Below are 26,384 nucleotides of genomic sequence, written 5' to 3'. Positions count from 1 at the left end.
TAGTCCATTGTAACAGGAAAATGAATTTCCACTAACTTCATTTTCAGAGCTCTGGCTCTCAGTAGCATTAGAGTTGATTTGCCAAGGGCCTCTGGAACAGAGAATGTAACAAGAAGTGTTTGGCTCCACAGTGCAGCGCTGGTGTGAACTGCACTCCCTGCCCCGGGCCTGTTCTCCGTATAATTCTTTCCCTGGGAATCTATAAGAGATAAAGATCGATGTGAGGGCTGGAACCGTGCCCCCCTCACCCCAACCTCTTGCTCCAGCGCTCATGCCCCCCATTTTCATCCTCCTCCTCCTCCTCATCTACTTCTCCTCCTTTCTCTAAATCTCTATTCATCTTCTCATGACCAGCAGTAATTACAGCAGCTCCTCACCCTCACCGCCAGAACAAGCTGTTTACATTGGGCCACTTGCCTTTGGCTGTTGTGGCCGGCCTCTCATCCCCCATTGAGCCCAGCAGGAGCAGCCGCACAGTCACCAAAAAGCAGCTCAGCGCGACCCAGTGCCCGCCAGGCCCAGCTCACCCAGGCTCCCACCCAGACACTTGTGCTCCACCCAAAACCCCACAGAGCTCCATCAGTCATGTTCCTCATACAGCTTCTCTTTTTCCCCCTCTGTCTAGTGGCAGCCCTCTATAGTTTGGATATCAAGCCCTGCTGGGGGAAAACCATTTAATTCGTTGAAGGTTTTAGTGTAAAGAGGCAGGTCTCAAAGCCAACAGTTCTACCGCACACTTTTTTTTCCCTCCATGTTTTCTGTGCCTGAGGGTTGAAGCGGAATGAAAGAACGTACTCCCCAGTGCCGCTGCTGCGTACAGAGGAGGTATGTTTGTTTACACACAGGCAGCCAGGGAGTGCTGTTTAGAGCTACGGAGCCAGCGCAGGATCCTTCTAGTCAAGCTGATGATGTGTTGCACTGGGTGGGGCCAGGGGCCCCCCTGCCATTCTCCGTCCCTTGGACCCAGGTGCTTCCTGTCTGCCTGCTGGAAAAGTATGAATGCGCCCGTGATGGACCAAATCAACCATGAGCTTTTCGCTGTTGCTGCTCCTGCAATGCCCTGTGGGACTGGCAAAAGGGCTTTAAACATCCAACTGTTTTTTTTTTTTCTCTCTGTCTATTTTTCTGCTCCTCCACCTCCCACGCTCTCTGCTGTTCTCTTGGACTCTTGTAATGAAAGAAATAAATTTGTCACCAACATCTGCAGAGAGAGTTAAATGTTAAGCAGGCAGCTTTGCATTTCTCATCCTACTGTGCGTCTCTCCCTGTTCTCAGGTGTGGCCGGTTGCAAAGCTAACAGTGTATTGTTCTGTGCTTGCCTTATTTCTCACATTGTTCTCCAGAGCAGCCCTGGAGTTGTACTTCAGCAATAATTCCAAGACAAAGGAATATTTTGGCAGATGTTTTCACAAATGAGAATGGATTTACAAGTTTTAGTGCCAGCTGTGGCAGTTCTATAAAGTATTTATATGCTCCCTAAAATATGCATTTTATATGTAACTGGAGCTGTCGTCTGTTAAAAAGAGCGCAGGTCGACCTGCTTGGAGCTGCGTGCTTCTTGCAGCCTGGGTTTTGTATCTGGATAGAGGCTCAGTTCTGTGAAGATCATTCTTGATTCCTGTCCAGCCGGCCTTGCCCTGATCTGTTAAACGCAACAGTGGAGGGATGGAGTGACCCCTGGTGGCTACTGTGTGCACTCACAACTTGTGAGCCATTTCACTCCACAAAGCAGCCTGTCAGAAATGAGAAGTCCTAGTGAAAGGAACATGTCACTGTTGGTTGTTGTGAATTTTTAGTTTGATGGCTCCCCACCGCAGTTACATTCATTCCCTTCTTTTTACTAGCTGAGTCACTTATCCCACCTGTCATGCTCATGTTTTATGTCTGACACAAAAGCATTTAACCAACAAGCTCTGATTTATGACTTGTCTGAAAGGTGTAATTTGAGGTTTTGGGTGGAAGCTTGGAAAAAAAACTTGCTGTCAAGTCATGCAGGTACCAGCCGGAGCTGTGATCATTTGCACCCTCTATTGCTTCAACACCCCAAGGTTCAGCCTCTTCAACCTGTGGTGAAGTGAGGAGGTGACAGAATACATAAATGACACCTCTCCTCCTCCTCCTCCTTTTCCTCCTCCTCCTCCTCCTCCTCCTCCTCCTCCATCTTCTGCACCATCGCATGAGTCATCAGATGAGTCGGTCTTAGAGGACTAAGTGAACGGCGGTAATAACGGACAGCCCAACTAGGCATGGGAGTACATTAGTGGCTCGTAAAAAGAGTTGATGGCACCCGCTGGCTGGCTGTTCCCCCATTGTCAGGTGTTTCATTGGCCTCTCCCCGAGGGTATCTCCATGGCGATGGGTGCAGTAAAGGTGGTGTTTATTTCTTGGTACCTATGTCTGCCCTGTCCGACGCCAGGAGTCTGTGTGTGCTGATAAGACCTGAGACTGGCTGGGAAGAGACAGGGACTCAAGGTTAATACTCACAGTCTGGGAGACGTTTGCTTTTGCTTTAGGGTAAAGTTGTGCAAGAAAACTTTATTCCCATTTGTCCAGTGGAACAGCAAAGTAAATGACTATTTCCAGACAGCTCTGTGAACTAGTTTACAGCAGAGACGGCACCATTAAATAAATCATTAAAGACAAGTAAGAAATCATTCATAAAAAAAGGTTTTTGTACATTAGTGCTGCAATGCATCTAGTCTTTGCTGTCTAAAAGGAGCACAAACAGGATGGTACACAAAGGTCAGAAGGGTCATACCCAGTTTGACCCTGAGAGTCGTCCCACACTTTGGTGTGAGCAGTGACCTGAGCAATGACTCGCCAAGGTCAGTAACAGTTCACATTTGTCCCTCACCTCTTCACTGTCACCCTTCCACCCATGGCACTCTGCCTAGGTCTTTAACCTCCACTGCAATGCTGTTTCAACTGGGTCTTTTTGTGCAGTGCCGGAACTAGCACAATCAGTGCCCTAGGAAAGGGTGGCACCCCTGTCACCTATAGTAAGATTAACCCCTGTTTCTGTGACCCACTTTTAACTTGACGTACATATGATAGCTTCTATAGACATGTGTGACATGCTGCAGAAAACACTGACATGTAGCGCTTTAATTTTCCACCTGAATGAGTTGAGGGATTTTTATTTTGGTTTTTGCGCTGGGCTAGATGTGCAGATAGGCAGGGAAAGACGGTCCTGGAGCCAGCTGTGGAAACAGAAGATAGTGAGCGAGCCGGCGAGGAAGTGAAAGAGATTTGATGAGTGGGATCTGCGCAGCTCTGCAGAGATGGAAGTTTTCATTTCCTCAGGATAGCTCTGGCTGTTTGAACAGGTGGGCCATCCCCCCCTGAGGCTGTAAGCGCTCTGGCCCCTCTCGCTTCGTCCAGTTTGTGCTGTCTCTCCTGGGCGTCGCATTCTTTATTCCAAGCCACGGCAGAGCCTCAGGAGCAGGGAAGAGATCTCTTTTCCCAGCTTGTCGCTTTGCAGGAGAGCCCAAACAGAGTCACTAATGCTTTTCCAGTCACCCTCCTGTCATTGCTGTTACTGCCGCTCAGAGCAGCTGGGCTAAGAGACATGGAAATGCTTGTTAAAGGGGGGAAAGTGAGCGTCTGAACACACTGATTATAGAGGGCGAGGAGGGGAGATGGGGCAGTGTGTTTGTCTACATGTTTTGTGCGTTTTCCCCAGGGGCATGGATGCACCCAGACTGAGTCATGCTCGACTGGAGCCATGGCTCCGGCTCCCTAAGCTCCTTTCCCTCTTTTTCTTCCTACCTCCCCTCCCACTGCCGACACAACCAGCTGGGCTCCTGAAACATCCAAACACACACACGTTGGAGAGGTACTTGATGGGAGGACAGACGGAGTGATGAAATGCCAGCAGGAGTAGGGGCGGGCGGTGTGAAGCCCACATTGAGATTGATGGCCTGCTGTAGAATCTAGCAGGTAAACACCAGTGTGGCCCCTCCTCCCCCACAGGACGGCACTCTGGGATTAGGCCACTTGTTGAAGCCGATTCCACAAATTCTCAGTTTGCTAAAAACCACACGCCCCCTCTTACTCTCACCTCATGTCTGTCTACTTGTTTATGTTTTTCTCATCCACTTCCTGTCTCTACCTCGCCGTCTCCTCTCTTCATTTCATTCTTCTCCTCCTTACTGAACATCTGTGAAAGTCATTACAGTGTTTAACATGTACGCAACATGAAAGCAAAACAGAATGCTTTGAGGCTCCTTTGCTGCTCAGCATCAGTGGGTGCACTCCCAGACTTTGAAATATCACCAGTAGGTGGCGATATGACTCTTCAGAAGCTCCATCAGAACTCTCTTTAATAAATAACCTCGCTTCCTTGCCCTTATTTGATCCCACTTCCCTTCTGCAAAACAATGTCTCATTACTGCTTTGTGTGATTTTTAAAGAAAAGAACCTGGATGTCTCAGAAAGTTTCCCAACTGCAAGGTTTTCTTTTCTTTTTTTTCCGCCACATGGTCTGCTTGTAATGAGATTAATATATATTTGAAAGAGTAGCACATACAGCCTGCCAAGCTTTAGTAATGTTGGTAGTATGTGAGGATTGAAAATGATTTGCGGTACAAGCGAAGACCACCTGTGTTTGCGGGCAAATTACCTATTGGATCTCTCACTGAATTATTTACAGCACGCTCTCACACCGTATAGTAAATATTTCACAGTATATACTGTGAGATCCTCACAAGGGTAGACTGCTATGGATTTTTGCTCCATCAGCATTTGCAGTGCAATACATCCACCACATGTTGTGCAGTTTGAGAATTATACAAAATGTCAGGTCAGCTGTATTGACAGATTTCACCCTGAACAAAAAGCCTCTTTGGAGAATCCAGGTGGTTTGCTATCTGGCAATGTTTTCAGTATTATGACTCATTTTGTATCCATTTCCTGTCTCTTTCTTGCTGTCTGTGAGTGGTCTGACCTTGTGGATGTAACCCTCTCTTTCTGTCCATCTCAAATGACATGACCTCTCTGTAGAATGAGAGTAGATCGCAGCTTTCTGAGGGCTGTTTAGTCTGGACGGCAGCTGAACTCTGGCTGGCCTCGCCTCTCACTTATTGTGTATGTTTTTCATGGGCAAGCTGTTTGTTGTTTCCCTATCGGTGCTGGAATGTGAGTGAAAGTGCATGCCAGAGAGAGTGTGTGTGTTTGTGTGTGTGTTTATGTCAGGGGTAGATTCTACGATCCCAATCTCAGTGCTGCATGTACTGGCAGAGGGCAGCAGCTTGGGGCAGATTTGTGATGTAATCGAGGGTTAATCTCTGCCCTGCTACTTGCTGATCAGCCCCCCTCAGCGCGGTCAACCTAGGCATGCATGTAAACCTCACCGCCCAAACACACACTCTCACACACTCATATCTGCAGCTCTGCCATCCATCAGCTCCCTTCCAACTCCCATCTGAACCAATAATCTCATTACCAAAGCGAGCGCACGAGAGAGAACAAAAGCTCCAGTTCACCTGAACCCTCGTACTCATTACACATCAAGAGCAGCATTAGAGCCTGCTGGACAGAGGAAATCACATTCTCGGCCCAGCTCGGTTGCATAACGTGACTAGCTGAGCTGGTTGAACAGCCACCAGAGCTGGAGCTCAGGGCCAAGCACGCTGATGTAGACAGGGTTGACCAATGAGCAGCGCTTTTCATTCTCAATTTAAGAGGAAAGACAAAAAAAAAAACAAAAAAAACATCCGAATTAGCGTTTCTTGGCACATCGAGTGATATTTCAGCATCTGAATTCTTTCCTTGCTGCTTGGACAGGATTATCTCAGATTATTATACAGTTGTAAGGATGGTGTGACCTCAGAGGGGTAGTTGAGTTTACACAATCTTTAATCGTTTTGATGGAAAATCTCATTCCTCAGTTTCAGTCATTGTGTAACTTATTTTTCATTTTGTTGGGCACAGCTCTGATGAAGACAGATACCGTAACCTCAACAGAGAAATCTTTTAACAATGGGACATCGCCCCTCGAAGAGAGCCCTTGACACTTTTGGGATGCAGGTTGCCATGGTGACGGTTGGAAGCAAGTTGTGTTTCCTTGGCGACTGGGGTCTTGACCGGCATGTGCATTAGCTTTCATTGTTGCAGTCCCTTCAGACGCTGCCTGTCTCTTCATCTCCGATCCGATCCCCACACACACACACACACACACACACACACACACAAAAGGTGTTCTCAGGGAAAAAAAACTTTCACCAAGGTCATTATGGCAGCATCTCACAGAAAATTCCTTGTACATTTACAGCGTGTATTGGTCTGCTCTCACTTTCTCAAAGATGTGTCTGTCTTTTTTTACCTTCATCTGGTTTTTGAGACTTTGTCTTCTGGAGCGATACTGAGGTTGGCTAATGGTTTTTCCTGCTCACCTGTTTCCCCCATTAGGAGTGTCTGTGTGGTGAGGCAAAGGTGAAACAACAGCATCAAAGCAGACGGGTTAGTTAGACATCATGTCAACCTGTGGCTCTCAATTAGGAGCAGGGGGAGATGTTACCCTGGGACAGCTAATGACAGCCCACTGGGACCTGGGAGAGGGGAGAAGGAAGGAGACATGCGGGGTCATGAATCCAATCATCTTTTCGTTTTTCTCTGGCTTGCTTGGGTTAGATTTGAGCTTTTTGTTGAGGCTATATATGTGCTTGCCACATTGTCCACCTCAGTCTGCAAAATCTGCGGTGAATTCTTATGTAAATTACGCATTTATTCATTTGAGTTTTCATTTAAGATTCTTTTTTTCCTATATATAAAGTCAGCAGTGTGCCCAGAGTTTCCTTTGCTGTTGAATAAATAGACGCTCTCTGCCTTAAAGAGGAGCTTACACTTAAAGAATTAAAGTTCATTTCAGTGCAAAGCTTTCGTGCTCTTGAGAGCTGTGTCAGAGGATTGTTCTCCCTGACAATAACACAATTATACTGGAAACACTCGAGGAATGCACCAATGCAACTTCTTTTCTCCAAACCCAATACCTCTACTCAGGATGTCTGAATACAGAGTAGTTATTCGATACCAGGGCTTTATTTTCCCAGAATTTAAAGTCTGTATACCCACAGTACATTTAACACAGTGGGATCATTTTTATGAGAGGTAACATCAGGGCAGGGACTGCCGTGGCACCCGGCCTATCATGACTGAATGAATGCAGCTTAAAGTGGAAACAGCATCATTTTATATTGCCGTTAACAGAGGAGCTGTGGGAGGTGGGACTAAGTCATTGTTTTAGAAGTCACAAGTAAGTCTCAAGTCTTTGCACTCAAGTCTCAAGTCTTAATCTTTGAGTATCGAGTCCTAAACAAATCATAATGTGGTCTTCACCGAATGCAGTCCGACAAGTGCGACTGAACTTAATCATAATAGCTTGTCGTACTGACATTACACTTTCATATAGCACAATTAATAAGTGCCAGAGCAGAATTAAATTTGCACTGTATGTTTCTGTCCTGTTTTGTTGTTCATATATTGGAAAAAGTCTAAAACCTTCTCATTCCAAATTTGTAAGACATTTCTGTAAGGCTTTTCTTCCTTTAAAGTGATATTGTATGTTGTTAAATGTGTAATGTCTGAATGAAAAAAAGATTAACATTAGTTTAGACAGGAGATGAGAGTAAATGAATTGCAACATGGCACACTTTTGATAACATCATTTTTTAAACTTTGGGCTTGGGGGAAGGTATCAAGTATTTTCAAGTCAAAGGTGAAGTCACAAGTCATTGGTATCTAAGCCTAAGTCAATTTGGAAGTTGTTTTTGTCAAGTCAAGTCTAAAGTCATCAAATATGTGACTCGAGTTTGATTCCAGTCTAAATCATGTGACTCGAGTCCACACATCTGAGAACTGTATTTAATATGAACCAGCCAATACCTGATCCACCCAATCATATCAGTATCAGGACCATTATCAGTTCTGCATATCTTATCTGCAAACCTTGAAGTCTTTTTGGAATGATAACTGCCTTTTAAAGATGGAGGATAATAGCACTGAATCCCGTCTATAAACCCAAAAATACTAGCGTACATTGAATTCTAGTCTTCAAAACCCCTAGTCCACTGTGTTTTCAAGTTTCCATTTGAAAGATTTTCATCTGTTATGTACTGAGTGTTCAACAGTGGTTTACTTTAGGTCATGTATCAACCACAATGTAAGCTACAAAAGATGCATGCTGGTCCTTTGTGTGGAGGTTTCCGTTGAGATCTTGATTGTCATTGTAAGTACAACAGCAATCTGGATCATAACCGATGTTATCACTTCTGCCCGTATTCTGTGTGTGAATAATCACTCTTTTGTTTGCTTGACTTCAGTGAATAAGCCAGTGTTTCCTGTCTACAGTTTTCTGCTTTACATTTTGCTTTTGTATTCAGCTTTGATCTTCAGATTTGTTAGTGTTATTCAGAGGCTTCTGCCTGTGTGATCTGCTGTCCTCAGCCGTTCCCTCCAGCTGGCAGCACAGTCAGCCGTGACTGGCACGTAATACCTCCTCACCTCTACCACTCAGCGGCAAAAATCGATCTTTTTTTTTTCCTCGGCTGAGGGACGTCCACTGGCTCGGAAGCGGTCTGAATAATGGTGTATTAGCTGAGAGCAGTAGACAAGGAAGTAGTCAGTGGTGGACTGAGGAAAGAGTACTTTGTAGTGAGAAGCTTTGACAAAGATAGATGGGGCTGAAAGAGCTCAGAGTGTGTGCCTCAGTGGAAAGGTTTCTTCTGGCAGAGTGGTGCATTTGGATACTGCAGATAGAGATGGTTTTAGCAGCACTGTATTCAGCTGCAGCAGGGAAATGATTGTTCTTTGTTCAAGAGTTCTGTTTGGAATATTTTAGCTGGACTGTGCTACGATGTAATTACCACTGAACTGTTCGCTACCTGGCCAAGAGTATGTGAACACCGGGCCATAACATCCCCAAATGATTGCTGAACATCTAATTTCAAAACCATAGGCATTAATGTTATTCACCAAAAATGTGTAAATGTTTTTGTTTTTAGTAGATTGTCTCAAGAACCACAGGATGGACTGACATTAAAGTTGGCACAGATATGTTTCCTAGACAGTGTATCCTAATGTCTTGTGTCCAGATTGTAGATAATGTTTAACCTGATTAAATTGACACCTAGTATTAATACGTGTTGTGAGTGTCCACGTGAAGATCCGATTGAGATCCGATCGCTCTGTCCAGCTCAAACAAGCCAATGTTTGCAGCGGTTTGCCACCATTTGCTAAGCCATTGCTTCATAAATGGCTCAGTTTCTATATGAATTGTCAAGTTCTGCTTGTACACTTTCATCTTGATTGTGGCCCATAATCTCCGCCGTCCAAATGGACCCCGCTCCCCCTTATCAGCAGCTATTATTATAAGAGTGAAAAAATGTTCTTTATTATTCTTAAAAAATGACAGTTACATAGGGTGCATATCATGTTGTCTGCATTTTCAGAGACAATATTGGTGCAAAAATATATATAAATATATTTGGACTCTGGTCCATAGTTTTCTTTCTTATATATACATCAGAGCCAGTCAGGAAGATTTTGAAGGTAACACCGAGGTCAGTGAGGATGAAACAGGCCTGCCTGATAAAGACAGTGATCGACAGGTGAGGAAGATACTCCAGTAGCATTAGCATCAGATGAGAGAGAGACCCCTGTGCACTTTGCAGCTTCAGCATCAGCAGCTGCTGACTTGCTGGTTTGGAACAGTCACACATAATTATGTATATCCGTCCATGAAGTTGTTGCATGTGGATTGGAAACAGAATTGTGTCCCTGACCACCTCCGAAGAGGGTTTGGCCGATCAGGTCACAAACGTCCTCAATGCATTTTGGGTGCAATTACACCTGTACTACCATGTGGTCAAGCTCTATCCAATTGCAAACCGAACACCCAAAATGCATTTTTATGTAAAGTGTAAAGAGGATCAAAGTTTTCACTTACTCAGTGAAGTATTTCCATGTCTACTTGATGGATTAGCACAAAATGTTGTACAGACATTGTTTCCACTTGTCTAAAATACCCTAGTATCGGACTCAAAAATCCACCATCTGTCTGTCTCTGTTCTTTTATCAGTTGTGGGTTTTAAAACAGTGAATTTAAATCAGCCAATTATGGCTTGAAAAGGGTGGTGCCAAATCCTCATAACACCTTGGAAAATTCTGGAAACAAAAGATGTGCCACAACATAAATTAACAGTTTTTTTGTGAAAGCCAAATTACAATGTGTTTTTCGATGCTGGGTAATGACATATAGTGAAAAGCCCTTGCTGTTGTTGAGATTAGTGGCTGCTCTTGTAGCGTCACTGAAGGTCTTTGAGGACCCGTGCTGCATGTTCGTCCTCACACACTCAAATGTGGTGATGCAGTAGCCAACTGCTCTGCTACTCTTATTGTCAAGTTGTTGTTTTTTAAGCCAGAGAATGGGAGTCACCCGCTGGCGGGGGACTGCCCTGTCGTGGGGGACCTCTCACCTCGCTCCCCTCTTGAGGTGTCCCCCAAGTCCCCCAAGTCCCCCAGCAGGCTGTCCGTGTCAGTTTGACTGACGGGTACAAAGTAACCACTGTGTGCCTTAAGGTCCTCAGCTCACCCCGTCACTCAGCTGTCCCAGGACAATGCCCGACTGTCCCACCCCCTCGACATGCCTCTTTGTGTCCTTATTGAATTACAGCACAAGTTGGTTCTGTGCACTCTCGGAGTAATTGAAAACATGTGATTAAAAAAAGGCAGGGATGTGCACCACTGAACGTGACTCCAACCAACAGGAGCACCGGTCAAATGGCGCCTGTGAAAGATGATATCGGCATGTGGCATCCTCATTATGAGGACTTAAACGTCCCCTTTGTAGGTGTTAAGACCGGAGCCAGGATTTTTGAAGTGATTGAAGGGATTGTGCCGACCTCAAAATGAAGTCATGTTCCACCGGTCTGCTGCAGACAGAGCGTATCCTTTTAAGGTGCCTCCTCACTCTTGGCCTTGTCAGGGTGTCTGCTGCCAGGATACAGAAAGGCTGTTATACCTCTTCATGCTACTGTGCTGCTGTAAGTGTAAGGATTTGAAAAAAGTCTACAAAGTCCAAGTTCTCTCTTTTTGTAATATTGTTATTTATGTTGGATTTTTTTGGGATATCTCATTTCTTTATATTGCATCCTTACTTGCAAATCCCTTATCCAAACTAATCCAAACTACAGATATTGGTCCAGTTTTAAGAGCCAAAACAATGTTTTCAGGATTTCCAAACACTGGGTTGGTTCATTCCTGTCCACATAGCTTATCACACGATTTTTGCAAAAATGTTCTACAATAACTGAGCTTTTTCTCTGCGCTGTCTTCAACCAAACTGTTGGAGCAAGTTCAGCATTCCAAGCTTGTGATTGGCCAGGAGTAAGAGAGATTCGTAATGCACCTTATCAGGAGAAAACATTTTACCCTTATGTAATGACAGTGGGGTGGGTTTTAACATTAGTCTACTCACGTTTGGATTCCAGGGATACTCTTTGATCCTGTGGACGTCATTCATTTTAGAACAGAAATAATTCTTCCATCAGCAGAAAACTAATCAGCAACTGTTCTGACAGTAATCATTTAAACCTTTTTTTTTCCCAAGCAAAAATGTCTAACATTCCCTTGTCTCACATCACAGTAACATCAGTATTTTCAGCTGTTGTTCCCACAAAACAGGAGATCTGAAGATAGCTTGACAATGGCCTGTTTTGTTCCTCCTTTTTCTAGTTTCCGATGTTTTCTAGAGCAAATGATTGACCTATTATGTAAGGAAATAATCAGCAAAGTGATCAATAATGGAAATATTTAGGAGTTGCTTCCCTAATTGGTTCATCAGCATAATAGGGCTACAACTAACAATTATTTTTATCGCCAATAAATCTGTTGATTCCTTTGTTTGGTCTGTGAAATTGGTGAATAATATCTATAGGGAATATATTGTGTCATCGTAACAGCAAGTCAGTCATTCTGGGAGGATAAGGCTAATAAAGCATTGGGGTAAGCTAACATAATGTGTATCATTTTGCTAGATACCGGCAGATAAATTGTGCATGATTAGCTGCCGTTTTGTTAGCATTCAGTTAGCATACCTTTAGTTAGCTCGTCTTTGACAGGGCGAGTGTGCAGTTGGCTTGTCGATCTGAAGGTCTTGTACCCATTTGTTTGTGAATTAGACATGGTCCTCCAAAGATTTAAAGTTTCTGAATAGCTGTCAGGTGTAGACCCTTACGTTAAATACCAGATAGACATCAGGGATGATAATGTTGATGGGTGGCAAGCTGTCAAGGTCTGTAAAGATCAATATGAACCCACTTCAACTTTGTAATATTTCACCCCTTTACCTCTGTCGAGAGCTTCTCTTTGTATGAGCATTGGTCTTTCGCACGCGCCAACATATTTCTAGTGATGTACAGTTGACAAATGATTAGACCAGTAGCTACCAAAGCTAAGGATACATGTATTCAGTCCAATGTGATTGCTTGCAGGGCGCGTAGGCCAAATACAGTCTCTAGCTTTGGGGTTTACCTTTGGGTATGCAGTCCAGTGAATATGTGCAGTAGTGGTTTTCCACTTGCCCCTCTCGCAAGTTCCCAATCAGCTCATAGACTTCAGATTGTGGTGATGTCATGGATTTTTAGACTTTTTTCAACTCAAGGTGTACAAATATAAAACCTCTATAGATCAGAAATTCATAATAGAAAGATTCACAATTGACCTTGTTTGTAATTTGATGTGTCCTGTCAACACTTTAAAAGACGTCTATGGGGAAACTACTTTCAGGGCCACGGGAGATTTATTTATTTATTTATTTGTTTGCTGCAATACCGCAAGTGGCCACTTGGAAAAATGGAAGCCAGGCTGAGCAGTGTTTCCGGGGGCCTGACGGCCACTTATTCTTCTAAAAGGTGGCACTGCCCCAGAGCGGTCAACAATTCCTATTCCCTATTGAATGTTCACAAACTCCAAGCAGGTTCCAGCTTCTTATTTCGGGAACTGGAACCAGCAAATGTTTGGCTTTTTTGCAAATTAAACGACAGAAATGAAATGTCAGTTATCAACACTGTTGCTGACTGAATTCTGTTAATTAAGCACTCCGGCGTAGCATTACCCCGGGAAAACAGGTGATTATTATACACCAAGTATCCACTTTCCAATAACTCCTTCCTGTGAAACTGAAATGAAGTGTAGTCTGTACCAGCTAAGAGACACGTGTCCTCGAAATTGGGACAAAGGCTAGGTATCCCATTAGTGGGAGGGTGGGGTTATCCGTGGGCAATATTTCACTCATCTATATCTGTCTGCAGTGGCCCCCTTCTGTCACGAAGTAAACCACCACAGGCAAAGATGGTGTCGAGGTACAGACACAGGCTCAGGAGAAAGGCAAGTAAGGTGCATAATTGTTGCTTTCGGGGAGGGTCCGGCCTCATGAATGTGTGCTCTGTTCTCATTACTACCCTTGATTACCTTAATCCTCCGTCTGAACTCAAGCCTGTCACACACACCGAGGGATCTGAGAGGTCAAAGATCAAACCATCCCCCTCTGCCTGCTCCTAAAATCACTGTCTCCTCATTAAACTACAGCCCTCTCTCTATCTTTCCCCTCTCTCCCTTCCTTTACTCTGCATTAGCACCCCCAGTCCCTGCTCCCTCCATCCACCATTCCCCTCTGTCTGTTGCTCTTTGGTGTCTCTTTCCTTTTGCGCGCCTGCTCTCCTCGAAAGAGAAGATAGTTCTCTCTCTCTCTCTCTCTCTCTCTCTCTCTCTCTCTCTCTCTCTCTCTCTCTCTCTCCCTCTCTCTCTCTCTCTCTTAATGGACTGGGTACTTTTAGAATCACCACAGCATTGTGCTCTGTATAGGCAGCATTTGCAGGGTGCTTCAACGCAAATGAAGTTGGAACGAGATGGAAATTACAGGCTTGGGTTCCTTAAAAGCATGCTTCTATTTTTCTCTCCTTCCATTTGGAAGGGAATGGGGTGTAAAGGGGGAGAAGTGTGGTGGAGGAGGGTTGGGGTTCTCGCAGTTCTTGTTATTTTCAATCAAACACACTCCATCTGAAGATGTGTTGGTGGAAACAGTTCTTGAGAAATTATATTTGGGTTAATGGTGCTCAGAGCATCAAAGGAGAAATCTGCACTTTGGAGCCATTTTCCCATTCCCAGTTTGATGTGAAATACACTGAGCCCACTGGCTGAATTAGAAATAAAATGTTGTTTTTTTTAACCAGGGCCTTGTATTGACATCAGTATTTTCTTGTTGTCCTGGCAGCCAAGCTCATCAACATAATTGAAGCATATAATGTCTGTCATTCTGAAAGACATACATGCTAAAAAGGGCTTCATTATGATCTACTGAGTTGTTTGGTAAAGCCTTTAATAGCCTTGTTTATTTGGAAAATAAACAGGAAAATAACAGCATGAACATCTTTTTGCAGTTGTCGTTCATTTTTTCCGTTTTAATTCATAACTCTGTGCAAGCTTTGCATTGCATTAGGACACTTTCTGAATAACACATTGGCACACGAAATGCTTCTGTTTGCACTCTAAGAACCACTTTGAGCAATCATTTCAGTACATCTATTGACATATGTCACAAATTAATTTTCCATTCAGCTTAATGGCATTAGCATTCCCTTCGTTAAAAGCCCCACTGTTTGGGGTAATCATTGGATCAGTAGCGGAGAATGGGGACATTGTACACACTTGGATTCTCTGGGAGTTGATAATTAAATTTACTTTAGGCGAATCTGGTTTGTATTGTCATGAGCAGATGTGTCATGGGAAGTATTTGAGAGGAGTTTATTGGCAAAATCTAATTCATTACACACTACTCATGACTGTTTGCATAATCAGTAATGTAAAGTCCTGCCACATGCAAACTGCTTTTTGCTTCTATGGCAATTATTCACATGTACTGGATACAAATTTGTAATAAAAACAGCACTTTTTCTGGTGTTACATCTCACAAATGCCAAGTGAATTGTCTGAAATTTGACCAGTTTCCTTGATTTCATATACCAGTTGTAGTTTGACCTTGTTTTCAATCAGAACATTGCAACCTTGCAATGTCTAATCTTTTAAACCCCAACCCTGGGGCTGCATGGGAAGGATAAAGTACTAACAGCAAGGACAGATGAGATGAAGTCACCATATCAGTGCTAAATGTGTTGCTCAAAGACATTTTAACTTTCAAAGTACCAGTGACAGAGAAAATGAAGTCTGTGGTTTGTCTAATCCAAAAGGTCAGCCGTCACCATCAAACCAGATTGTCTCAGGTATCCTGTGGGATTTCTTGGTTAATGATGATATCTGGTGTACAACTTGTCATTTCACACCTCTTAAAAATCCTGGAATAGTTAAAGCGACAGTGTTCATCTAAACCACTGTGTTACCAGCTATTAAACTAATAATGGAGGGTTTCAGTATTTGGAGGTTTGTGTTTTTTGATTTGGGAAATATAATCTCAATAATATCAGTGATAAATAGCAGAATATTAAGAAGCCTAGAAATCAAATAGTCTGAACCATTTTCTCTGCCAAGGTAACATGAAGAATTGTGAAATGGCTAAAAGCTCTTGCATCACTGGCTGTGTATTACCTCTGTATGTAGAGGTTTATTCAGCCACATATGAAGTTGGCTATCAGTCATAGTAATGTTTAGAAGTGTCAGCTGACAGCCTCTGGAGCCTGACACATCTGAAGAGGAGCAGACATCTCATTTTGAAATTGCTGACTGGCTCAGCAAAAAACAACAGGGAGGCTGTGAATCTGTCCTCACTGCCCATAAGGACTCTGAGGTTACTGCCTTGGTCTGACTAATGGGCCAGGGGGTTCACATAGTAAGGAGATTTCCTGACTGGTCAAGACATTCAGTTAGCATCACTAGCCATTTCATCAAATTCCCATGGAGTGCTAAAGACATGAATGTGTGTAAAAATAACACTTTCCCCCTCTGCAGTGGTGGGCTCATTTATCACAGCTGACTTTGGGCAGTTAAACTCAGCTATCCATCTGGGTATCGAGACATTTGAGTGATGTCAAACAACATGTCAGTCAGTTACCTCCCAATGACCTCAGCTCTCACTCAGAGCTTTTCATTTGGAGGAGCACTGTAATGTAATGAGATTGAGGGCTGAAGACGGACCTTGACTATAACTCACTCTTTAGAACCTTTCACTCAAACAGGCTGACATGTTCGCCCTTTTCCACTACAGGAACCAAAGTTACTGTAACATGTAGTTATTAGATGTTTTCAGACTGTGCAGTTATGAGGATTCCCTCAGAGGACCTGCCAACTGGAGAGCTCCCCCAAGAACTACTTGTCTTTCAGGGCAGTTCTTCTGCTTGCATTCGCACCGCCAATAGGAACACCGAAGTGATGTACTGAACACCAGCTGGCGGTTGGTATAGCAACATCACTTCTGCATTGATGAGTCAAAATTGTATTGTATTTCCCTCATTGGATTAATTCTCAGTAAAGCCTGGACTTCACTGTTGGCCCATTTCTCCATGTTTCCTTCTTTTCTTTTTTAAGTTACAACCTGATGTTTGTGTTTTGTGTTGTCTGTGTAACCGCTGCCACATTGGCTTGCGTTTGATCAGTCATCATACACTTATGTCACTCAAGGTTTCTCTTGTGCTGTGATAGTACCTACTCTAGGAGCTGACAAAGTCCCTCAAAACAGCATTGTTAGACCTATGATCATTCCTAGTTCTAGCAGTGCAGACATAATTAAAAGGAAAACGTCTATAGTCAAGGGGTCTGCTGTTATTTCCGTTACTAGTTATTTTCTTTAGGGAGAACTCCTGAGGTGATAATAAGTTCCTGTGCTGTGCTGTCACTTGCTGTGGTAAATAGGTAACTTATCACCTACCATCATGTTGCAAGTTAGTTGTAGGGATATTCCTGTTTGTTCTTTTGATGAATGTGTTCTGTGTGTCCGTAGTCTTGGGGTAAGAAGGTCTGACTATGAACTACAGTACTGATCTCTGTTTGATCCATATCCTGTTTATGTACGCAGCTGTCTGCCTTGCATCTTCTGGCTCTGTTCAGCTCACTCTTCACTTGATGCGGGCTGCTCTGGCTGTATTAAATTTGTAGAAAGGATAGATGGAAAAGTTCTAAATTGTTTGAAGACCGCCGGGATCATCTGGGTGTTTTGCATCAGAGCAGAAGACCTCCAACCCCTCCCCCTCACATGCTTTAATCCACCAGACTACAGTCCCTTTCACACATGCACAAATTACCTGAAGTAATCTAGACATTAACTGATGTGACAACACGAATGTCCTAATTCATTGGATCAGGCATTACACAGACTTTACCCTGCTAGCTCCCTAGCACAAAGTTTATGTAATGTCCAATTGAGCCATGTCTGTCTGGAAAGGTGATGAGATTTGGGAACTTCTGTCAGTAAGGACCAAAGCCAAAATCATCACACAAATTCAAAGAACAGGAAGAGACTCTGGTGTTTATGACCAAATTCATAACCAGCTACTAGACCCTTGTGTAATCTGCATCGTGTCCTGCCTCAGGCACGCTCTACCCAGACACCACCCTTCGCCTAGACCAAATGTTCTGTTGTGTGCTACGTGTCTTACAGAGAAACTCAGAACAATGTCCAGACCTGATTCTCCAGGGTTCATATGAGAAAATGGTGTAAAAGACTCCGGTCCAATAAAACATTGTGGAAAAGTAAATGGAATGCATTTATATAGCTTTTATCCAAAGCACGTTACAGTTTGCCTCTCATTCACCCATTCACACACACACACTCGCCAAAACCATTGGGAGCAATTGGGGTTCAATGTCTTGCTTAAAGACACTCCTACAGGATGAATCAGTGATCAACCCACCAACCTTGCAATTAATGGACAACCTACTCTACCTTCTGATCCACAACCGTGAGCAGGTTGTGGGATCAATTTTCAACTGACAAATACAATTCTAATGCTGCAAATATTATATTTGATCAACTACATACTCAAAACTTGTGACACCCTTTTTCCAAGTTTGATTCAGTCTGATTGCCTCTATACAGTCTCAGTCCGGAGCCATTTCACTTAGTACACTCCCACCTCTGTTTACTGGATCAGCAGTGTGTGCACCCACGCTTCCTCACTCTGCAACCAGTGTAGCTGGAGGCTTTCGTTGGCGACTTTGGCTGCCAACATGCTGGAGCAGCCGGGAGCGATGAAGGCTCAGGGAATTAGCTGGTGACAGGAACTCTGTGTGGACTGCAAAGTTGGCAGAGCCCTACAGGGAGCCTCAGAGTGGAGTCACATCATCGAGCCCTGCTCTTGGTACGGGAGAGGGGATGAAATATGAACTCCTTTTAATATCCCGCCTAATAACCGTGTTGACAAGCGCCATGAGTTACCTTCTGCAGGAATGTCGTGGCATTTGGATAATTAGCTGTAAATAGTATTTTATTATACCTCGCCATCACACAGTAGTGGAGACGTTTTTATAGTAGCAAAGGTTAGGTGGTAATTTTACCGGCCTAATTATGGAGCCAAATTCAGGTCTCTCATAGGTGATGGTAGGTTGCAGGGGACCAGGCCAAAAGAATCTCTGCAAGTGCTAGTCTGTCTGCACAAAGACCAATTAATTTACACTTCAACTCATTCCCGTCTATGCCTGCATCCACTTGGCACCAATGCTGGCTTGTTTAGAAAGCCAGAAAGCTGTCCCACTCCTTTGTCAGTGATGTTTGTTTTTACTGGAAGAACCTGACAGAATTTTCTGTTTTGAAAAGTGGGTAATGTTCCCACAAGTTGGCAGAGGGACAGAGGTCCCAGTCTGATGAACACACACAAAAACTGATAATTGCTTTTGCGTCATAGCGTTTGTGTAAACCATCTCAGTGACCGCATCAAAACAAATGCCTAAAGCTGTTTTTTTTTTATCTCCCCCCCCCCCAAATTAGGATGATTTTATACAGCACAGAGTGAAATTCTGTGCATTTCACTGTCAGGTTGGGAAACAGCCACAGGGAGGTTGAAAGAAGCAAGCAGATTTACAGATTTGCATTTTCTGTTAACAATCTTAATCCTAAAAATATCCAGCGTCATACATTGGGGTTTGTTTGCGACAGGAGCATTATCACAGCATTTTAACATATCAGTCCCCTCATACTTAAGTAATTACAGTGAAGTGATAGTGATGGCATTATTAGTTGTTTGAGTCTCCAATTAAACTGTTTTGGTGGCTGTCGCTCCTGCTGGCTGGGCTCCCTGTTGGCTCGGGATCTGGCTCGCAGAGTAAATAGGAGTACAAAGCTGACAGCTGTCTGATAAATTATGCACAGCCCAGTGTTTCAGAGGTGGATACACACACACTCTCGCACCCACATACAGCCACTGATCCTCGCGCCGCTCAGGCCCCAGCGGTACAGTTGAGAGGAACTGGAGGCTCATTAAACTCCTCGACACATTTAGTTTCTGTCCCTCCTCTGTGGCTTCTCTCTCTCCGTCTTGTGTGTCTGTCTTCTTCACACCTTCTTCTAACATCTCTCGTGTTCACTCTTGCTCCCTCTTGCCGCTCCTGTTTGCTCATCTGGTATCTCCATTAACACGGCGGCATTGTAGCTCCCTTCTCCTCTCGTTTCCTCTCTAGATTAGAGGGCTGATATGAGGGCTCAAACCAAACTATGTGAAGAGGGGGTTGAGATATGGCCAAAATCAACTCAGTGGAGGCATCCTAATCCCAGTCTATAGTGGACCAAACCTGTTGACCATTGCCTAAGAAAACTCATGCTCCAGAAAGTTGTAATTGATGGCTTTGCTAATGGTTAATGGATAATAAACTCTTATGAGTTATAGGTCCGTTATAAGCCATTAATGATTTTTACTGGTGTTGTCCCACTCCAGCATGACACTTGTTCTTGCTTTTTCTTTTCAGTGAGTAATAATACTACTACTCACAACTTGCATCTTTTGTAAGGCCTCCCATGCCTGATAAATGCCAACACCTTTTAAACTCCACACCCCCAACAATGTAGAAGACAATATACAACTGCTGAGTAGTGCTTGTCATGATGGGTAAACTAATATATTTTGTTAAATCGGTGGAGTGGCCCTTTAAGTGGCGAGACCCAACTAATGAATGTTTTACCACTTTTTACCAAGGTACATTTATACATTTCATGTCTGCATTGGTCTCAGTGATGTAACTTTGACCACAAGTAGTGCTATAGAGCAATGTCATAGAAGCAAGCATGCAGTAACTTTATTTGCTTTATTTCATGCCAATGGTTTTACATTATTCTAGTGATCGACAGATGGCGGCCATAAACCAGCAAAAGCACGGACGTGGGTATAAACAGTGTTTCCAAAACGTCAAAAGAAATTGGCTTTTCATAATAATTTTTAAGGAAGAAAGTGTATTCAACACATTTTTTAGTCAAGGATACACACAATGTGTCTTAGTAAGTAACACTGAATGTAAACAGAAAATATGTCTACAAGAAAACAATATAGTGCACCTTTGAACATTTATAAATACATATGACTTACTAACCGTTGCTGTGGGCCAGCTGGATGTTTGGACTTTATAAATGAGGCCTCATTAGAAAGTTGTACCCTTTGCTTTAAGTAGCATCCTACTTCAGATATGTCTGTCCATCCAGTCATGTCGGAAAAAGAAAAATTTAAGCATCTGCGTGTTTATGTTATTCAGCATTTGGGGTTTCACCCCACAAAAGTACAAACAGTTGAGGACAGTGGAAAGTTTTCCTCTGACCTCAAATAACATGACAAGAAGTGACGTTAATCCAGCGTCTGCTGATGCACAGAACAATGACACTCTATAAAACAGACAAGCCACACTAGGACATTCTCCTCATGGATTCACAATATGTAGCCAATTTAGTTTTCCCCGTCACTCTATCGTTCCTCATCTTCCACCCCTCCTCCCTCGCTCTCCCCCTCATCCTGCCGTCTGGACAGCGCATTAGAGTCGTGCGAGAGGACCTGGACATCATGCTTTTTCCTTGAGTTATCACTGTCAGCCATCAGTGTCCTGTTTCTTCACATGTTGCCACGTTGTCACCTTCTGCAGACTTTGTCTCCACACCCTGTTAAGTCCACCTTTTTCAAAAAGTGATTCTGATCACCAAGATCTCACTTCCCACGATGGAGAGATAAGCAACTTGGCATTTTTCCACGTTCCATGAAATATTAAGGTCAGGTTACGTTAATTTTAGTGGATCTGCACTGACACCACAATGTGAACTGAAGACATTGTGGGTCATGTATATGCAATTATTCCTCAGTCACACACTGTAAATCTTTACATTGTCAATAAAGGGAATACTTATAAGCTTATTGGCCTTCTTCCCTAGAGTGTGATGATGAGCAATACAAAAACGATACATGAAAACTTCACTTTGGCATTTTACATTCAGACCATTATCTAGACAATTGGTGAAGAAAAAACATAAGTACCATAAAACAGTAAACTGTTTTTATGTTTCATTTTTGTATTGATTAACATGAGATATGACATGTTGATTAGTCTTAATGCAAAGCTAAGGTAACTGGCTGCTGGCTCCAGCTCATGTTTATGGTACAAAAATAAGAGCGGTATCAATCCTCCCATCTAACTCTCCAACCCAATGGCCAGAAAAAAAAATTATTGTAAAAATGTATTGTATGTCTCTGCAAACTGTTGTTGTTGCATTTGTACATTATGATGTGTGCAACATATTGGAACTTTCAGCTTCCAATATATTAACAATGCTTTGGTTAACACTTGGATAGGTTTAGGCACAAAAACTTCTTGGTTATGTTTAGGAAAAGGTAACATTTTGGCTTAGAATACCCAGTTTAAGGGACAGAAGTCTAGCTGAAAACACATTTCTGTTTAAGATGACCACTTTTGATGGCACTATTCTGGCTGGAAACACAGCAATGTCTCTGTAAAAAAAAAAACAACAACCCTGTTTTTGGCACTGTCCTGGCTGAAAGCTTAGTGATGTCTCTGTAAAAATCAATCCTATTTGGTGGCACCATCCCTGCTGGAAAAGCAGCAAAGGGTCGCTATAAAACATCTACGTTTGATGCCTAAAAAGCCACTGGAACACAACAATGACTCACTAAATCACAACTTGTTTTGTTTTTTTGTGTGGAACAGAGGTCTGCAGCTTGGTAAGTTGTTACACCATCCACTCCACCTCCTGATGACATGCTCACATACTAGGTCACTTTAGATCGATATGGTATGTATTACATGTGCAAATGTAACGTATTTGTGGGTTGCAGAAACGTACAAACACGAAATGTACAATATTTTCATCTGGCAACGGAGCTGAACTCTCAGCAAGAAAGCATGTAGGCATATTTCCTAAAATATCAAAGTATTCCTGTAGTCATTAAAGCCATATATCAGTTATAGACGCTGGTTGCAGCTTGTGAAAATGAGGATTTGCAGCTTTTCTTATTTTTTTTTTTTTTAATCTTTATAGAGTCAGTGTATTTGGATTTTGGACTGTGGTAGGAAATCGGTGAAATTGTCGAATTTTTAAGTTGTATGAGGAGCATAAAGAGCTCAGACGGTGGGAAGACAATGTGTTAGAGAGTTGTAAACCACACAAGGATGGCGTACGCCACAGTGATCGCCACCTGATCCCACTGTGGCTCAGTTAAAGCCATGACTCTTAAACCGGGCCCAGTGGGACACTGAAACAACACCAGGCAGCCTCTATGAATATGAATGATCCAACCAAGCATGGATCACATGCACAGGATCCAAGCACCGCATTGCTAATTGGGAGGGGATGTGGTAACCTCTGGACCTCTTGTCTCTATAAAAACAAAATACAAATGTTGATGTTTATTATAACAAACCACATGACATTATTATCGTTTGGTCTCACTCCCGCTGAGATAGGAACCTCCGACACTGTGTCACCGTCTAGACCAGTAATGAATAAAAGCTGAAGTGTGTGTGTGTGTGTGAGTGTGTGTGTGTGCTGAGCCCACAGATCAAACCACACCACAGGGACAGAGGAGAAAGGTTTTGTCGCCAGTGATGGCAAGAAATTTAATCAGCACTGACGAAATTAAATCTCCGAACACGATGTCGGCCAGTGTGCAGACACTCTGTGGTTGAACAGGTCCTCAGTTGACTTCTCTGCTCCATATTTTACTGCTGCTGATTATTCATTAATGCGCACATTTTTTCTGCAACAGCTGCCATAACCTTTAGAGCAGTTGTTCATATCAGAGCGCTGTCTCCGTTTTGACTTTGTGAATGGGATAATCTTAGTGTGAAGGAAAGATTAGCCGGCCAACAGCGCCGGCTAAAACTCCTCAGTGATCCCAGCCCCAGGCACAACAGTCCAGCTAATGTGAGCATAGAATTAGTTTTTCATGCTACTCTGGATGAAAGTTTGAGCCCAGCACCCAGACAAAGCCAGCAGTAATTATGAATGATTGTTCAGTTCACACAGAGATACTTTCACTGTTTGCCCGAGGCAACTTTTTGTCACCATCGCTTCTTTTGCCTGAAGGATCTTATTTTAAGATCTCTTTTTTTTTTTTTTAGTTTGTCTTGTACTCTGTGTGGTTATGTTTGTGGGAAAAAGACAAGAATTTATATGGAGACAGCCTTTGGTTAACAGCTGTTGGACAGAATCCAAACAGAGATTAACTGGAAAAAGTGAAATCTCATTAGCCGAATTCCCATCCAAGTGTTTTTATGTAAATTAGAAATTGGGGAATAGAAATGGTAAACTCTGATAAATATATATAAAATAATAATAAACTTTGCTTGAGGCAGGAGTGTTTTTTGCCAATACATAAATTATGCCATAACAACCTGTGGCGATGCATTTAACATAACAATGTAGCAGTGTTTGTAGCCACAAACTGTGACTTCACAGTCAACCAAAACCTCCCAGTAATGCTGTACGTACTGACGTTCCCAATGTACAACATGAGTTGCAACTTGCTGGCCATCAATTTATGCAATAACAGTGGGCATTACAGAGTCCAATTTTTGGTTTTCAGCCTTGGACAGTATGAAATATGGCTAACATCGAACAGCTGTCCTTTTGCTTGGTGGGTCTGATGTAATTTTATTCCATGTTCAGGCTTCACGTTATGCTTTCTGTGGCATTTAAAATAAATTAACATAAGATTTGCTTGACATTTGACTGCAAAGCCTCGCTAATAATGGGGCTGTCTTGGAAAAGCGCAGGAAGTGTGGAGGTGCTGATAGATAGGGATCAGTGGACACATCTGGCAGGAGGAAATACTACTATCTCCAGCAGTCAGGGTTTCTCCCACGGGACCATCCCCCTTGTGCCATGAACTCTATCCAGGTATGTGGCTTAGCACCTTGGCCTTAATTGAACCAGTCTTTTGTATTTCGCAAAACTGAGTTGTGAAGTGACAAATACTGCACTCTGACTGCACTGACGCAGTCAGTCCCAGGTCTTTTTTTTTTTTTTTTTGGCATGAGACGCACTTTAGCATTTTTTTTTCTCTCCCTCCATCTCACAGACACAAAAAGAAAGAAAAAGACTCACAAACATGATACATCACACACACTACCCCGCCCATTCAGACTGCAGGAGAGGCATGTGTTTTTCTATCTGCAGGGCTCCCGATCGCAACCATGTAGTCACATTTTGCGACCATGGAGCACCAGTGCGACTTGCAAGTATTACTAATATATTTGTTTCCAGCTCACAGCGAATAAATTCTCTGGTTTAATGGCACTGTTATAATTGTTTGACTTTCTGCTAACTGCTTACATCTAACTGTTTCGGAAAGCTTCAAGTTCATTGTGAAAACGTCGACACTTCTGACCTGAGATGAGCTGCTTGCTTCAGAATAAAAGCTACAGTGCCTTCAATTCGATTTATTGTATCGTAACCGTACTTTATGTAACTTAATTGTAACAGTACTTATTTTATTACAGAACGACTTTATTATATTTTATGAAAATAGTATAAGATAAAATATAATACTTTATTATATTTTTTGAAAACAGTACTGTATTTAACTTTATTAAAACAGCACTACGTCTATCGCAATATAGCCTAAAATATTGCAGTAGTACAACAGACCATATGATCCAGCCCTTAAGCACATCGTCTGCCTGTAGAAATGTAAAGTTTTTCTTCTCTAAACCTTCTCACACCAACAGATTGTAACCAGCAACAGCATTTGTTGCCCTTCTTGCCCCGAATGGACATTTATCTTTGGTTGGCTGTGTGCACCAGAGCAAACAGCAGGACAGATGCCAGGTCTGGCTTATGAAGCCATCCCCCGTTGTCTGCACACAGGGCAGCAGACACTAAGAAGGACCCAGAGAACTGTACAGTATGACACTACGCATAAGATGCTCCGCTGGGTGAGGGCTTGTCCGGCTGCACTGGAGAGGGCCAGCATAAATATTTATCTGGTTTGTTTGTTTTCCCTGGCTTTGGGCCTGTGTATTTGGAGAGACATACATGAGGAAAGAATGCTCAGTGTCTCTCTCTGCTGGATTAGTAAACCAGAGGTCAGCAAGTGCTAATTTAACTGGGGCACAGAAAGGGTATGCTGTAACAAAGCTTCAGAGCGTAGCTTTGGATGCATAAATTACAAATATTTAGCGCCTAATCCGTTGTCATAGATGAATGTCTCCTTGTCACACTTTGAAATTAAATGTCTGGAACTGTTAACAAACAAGATTTGGGGGCCTCTGGAGAGAAACATATTAGTCTTGTCATGAAATGAAAAGCCTTTCTGTCACTTGACTTGTTCCTGCACAATGGATCTAATGATGCTTATTAATTAAGAAGACTTCATCTCGCATGATGTCTTCGGTGAGCCCCATTCATGAGTTAGCCCCCTCATGAATAATCAATGAGCGGCCGCTTAATAAACATGAGGGGCTGTATATAGCCGAGCTCTGGAACTGGCCCACCGTAAGCTCAGCAGAAGGCTGGAGAGTGTTGGAGAGGGAGGGAGCATGTGAGGCGAGGAGGGGGTGTGTGTGTGTGAGAGAGAGACGAGGCTGAGTGGAGAGAGAGAGCCACAAGCTGGGAGGAAGTCAGTCCTGTCAGCCAAAGTCTTCGTGTGGCTGTGAGCGGACGGAGGGAGTCAATTCAGAGAGGAGGAGAAGAAGAGAAAGAAGATATCTGCCTCCACTCTCTTCCTGTCTGAGTGGCTGGAGGGAGAGCCTGGATGGTGAGATCTCCTCCACCATGGGATGCAGCCTCTGTACCCTGCAGAAGCCTGAGGAGCAATATAAACTACTCTATGAAGTCTGCCAGGTACTGTGACCAAGCCTCTTCAGACCTCAGGAAGAGTTTTTCACACTCTTTTAGCTTCTTTTATTGTACTTTTCACTCTTTCAGCAACAGCCACAGTCAGTTTTTGTACTTTATC

General features: G+C 43.1%; 1 protein-coding gene across 3 annotated transcripts in view; it reads left to right on the top strand.

Annotated features, from left to right (window-relative positions):
* pdzrn3b (PDZ domain containing RING finger 3b) overlaps positions 1 to 26,384 on the top strand; it is a 114,868-nt gene that overhangs the window by 62,763 nt on the left and 25,721 nt on the right. The window contains exon 1 of one of the 3 annotated variants that reach the window (XM_033627085.2): positions 25,934 to 26,269. The exons of the other annotated variants lie outside the window; for them this stretch is intronic. Coding sequence (XP_033482976.1) covers positions 26,201 to 26,269 — 69 coding nt within the window. The 5' untranslated portion in view covers positions 25,934 to 26,200. Of the gene's footprint in view, positions 1 to 25,933; positions 26,270 to 26,384 lie in introns of those variants that run through there. 3 annotated transcript variants of the gene reach the window in all.

The sequence above is a fragment of the Epinephelus lanceolatus genome, chromosome 1, assembly GCF_041903045.1.
Source record: "Epinephelus lanceolatus isolate andai-2023 chromosome 1, ASM4190304v1, whole genome shotgun sequence".
NCBI lineage: Eukaryota > Metazoa > Chordata > Actinopteri > Perciformes > Serranidae > Epinephelus > Epinephelus lanceolatus.
This window is presented reverse-complemented; position numbering and strand designations above follow the sequence as displayed.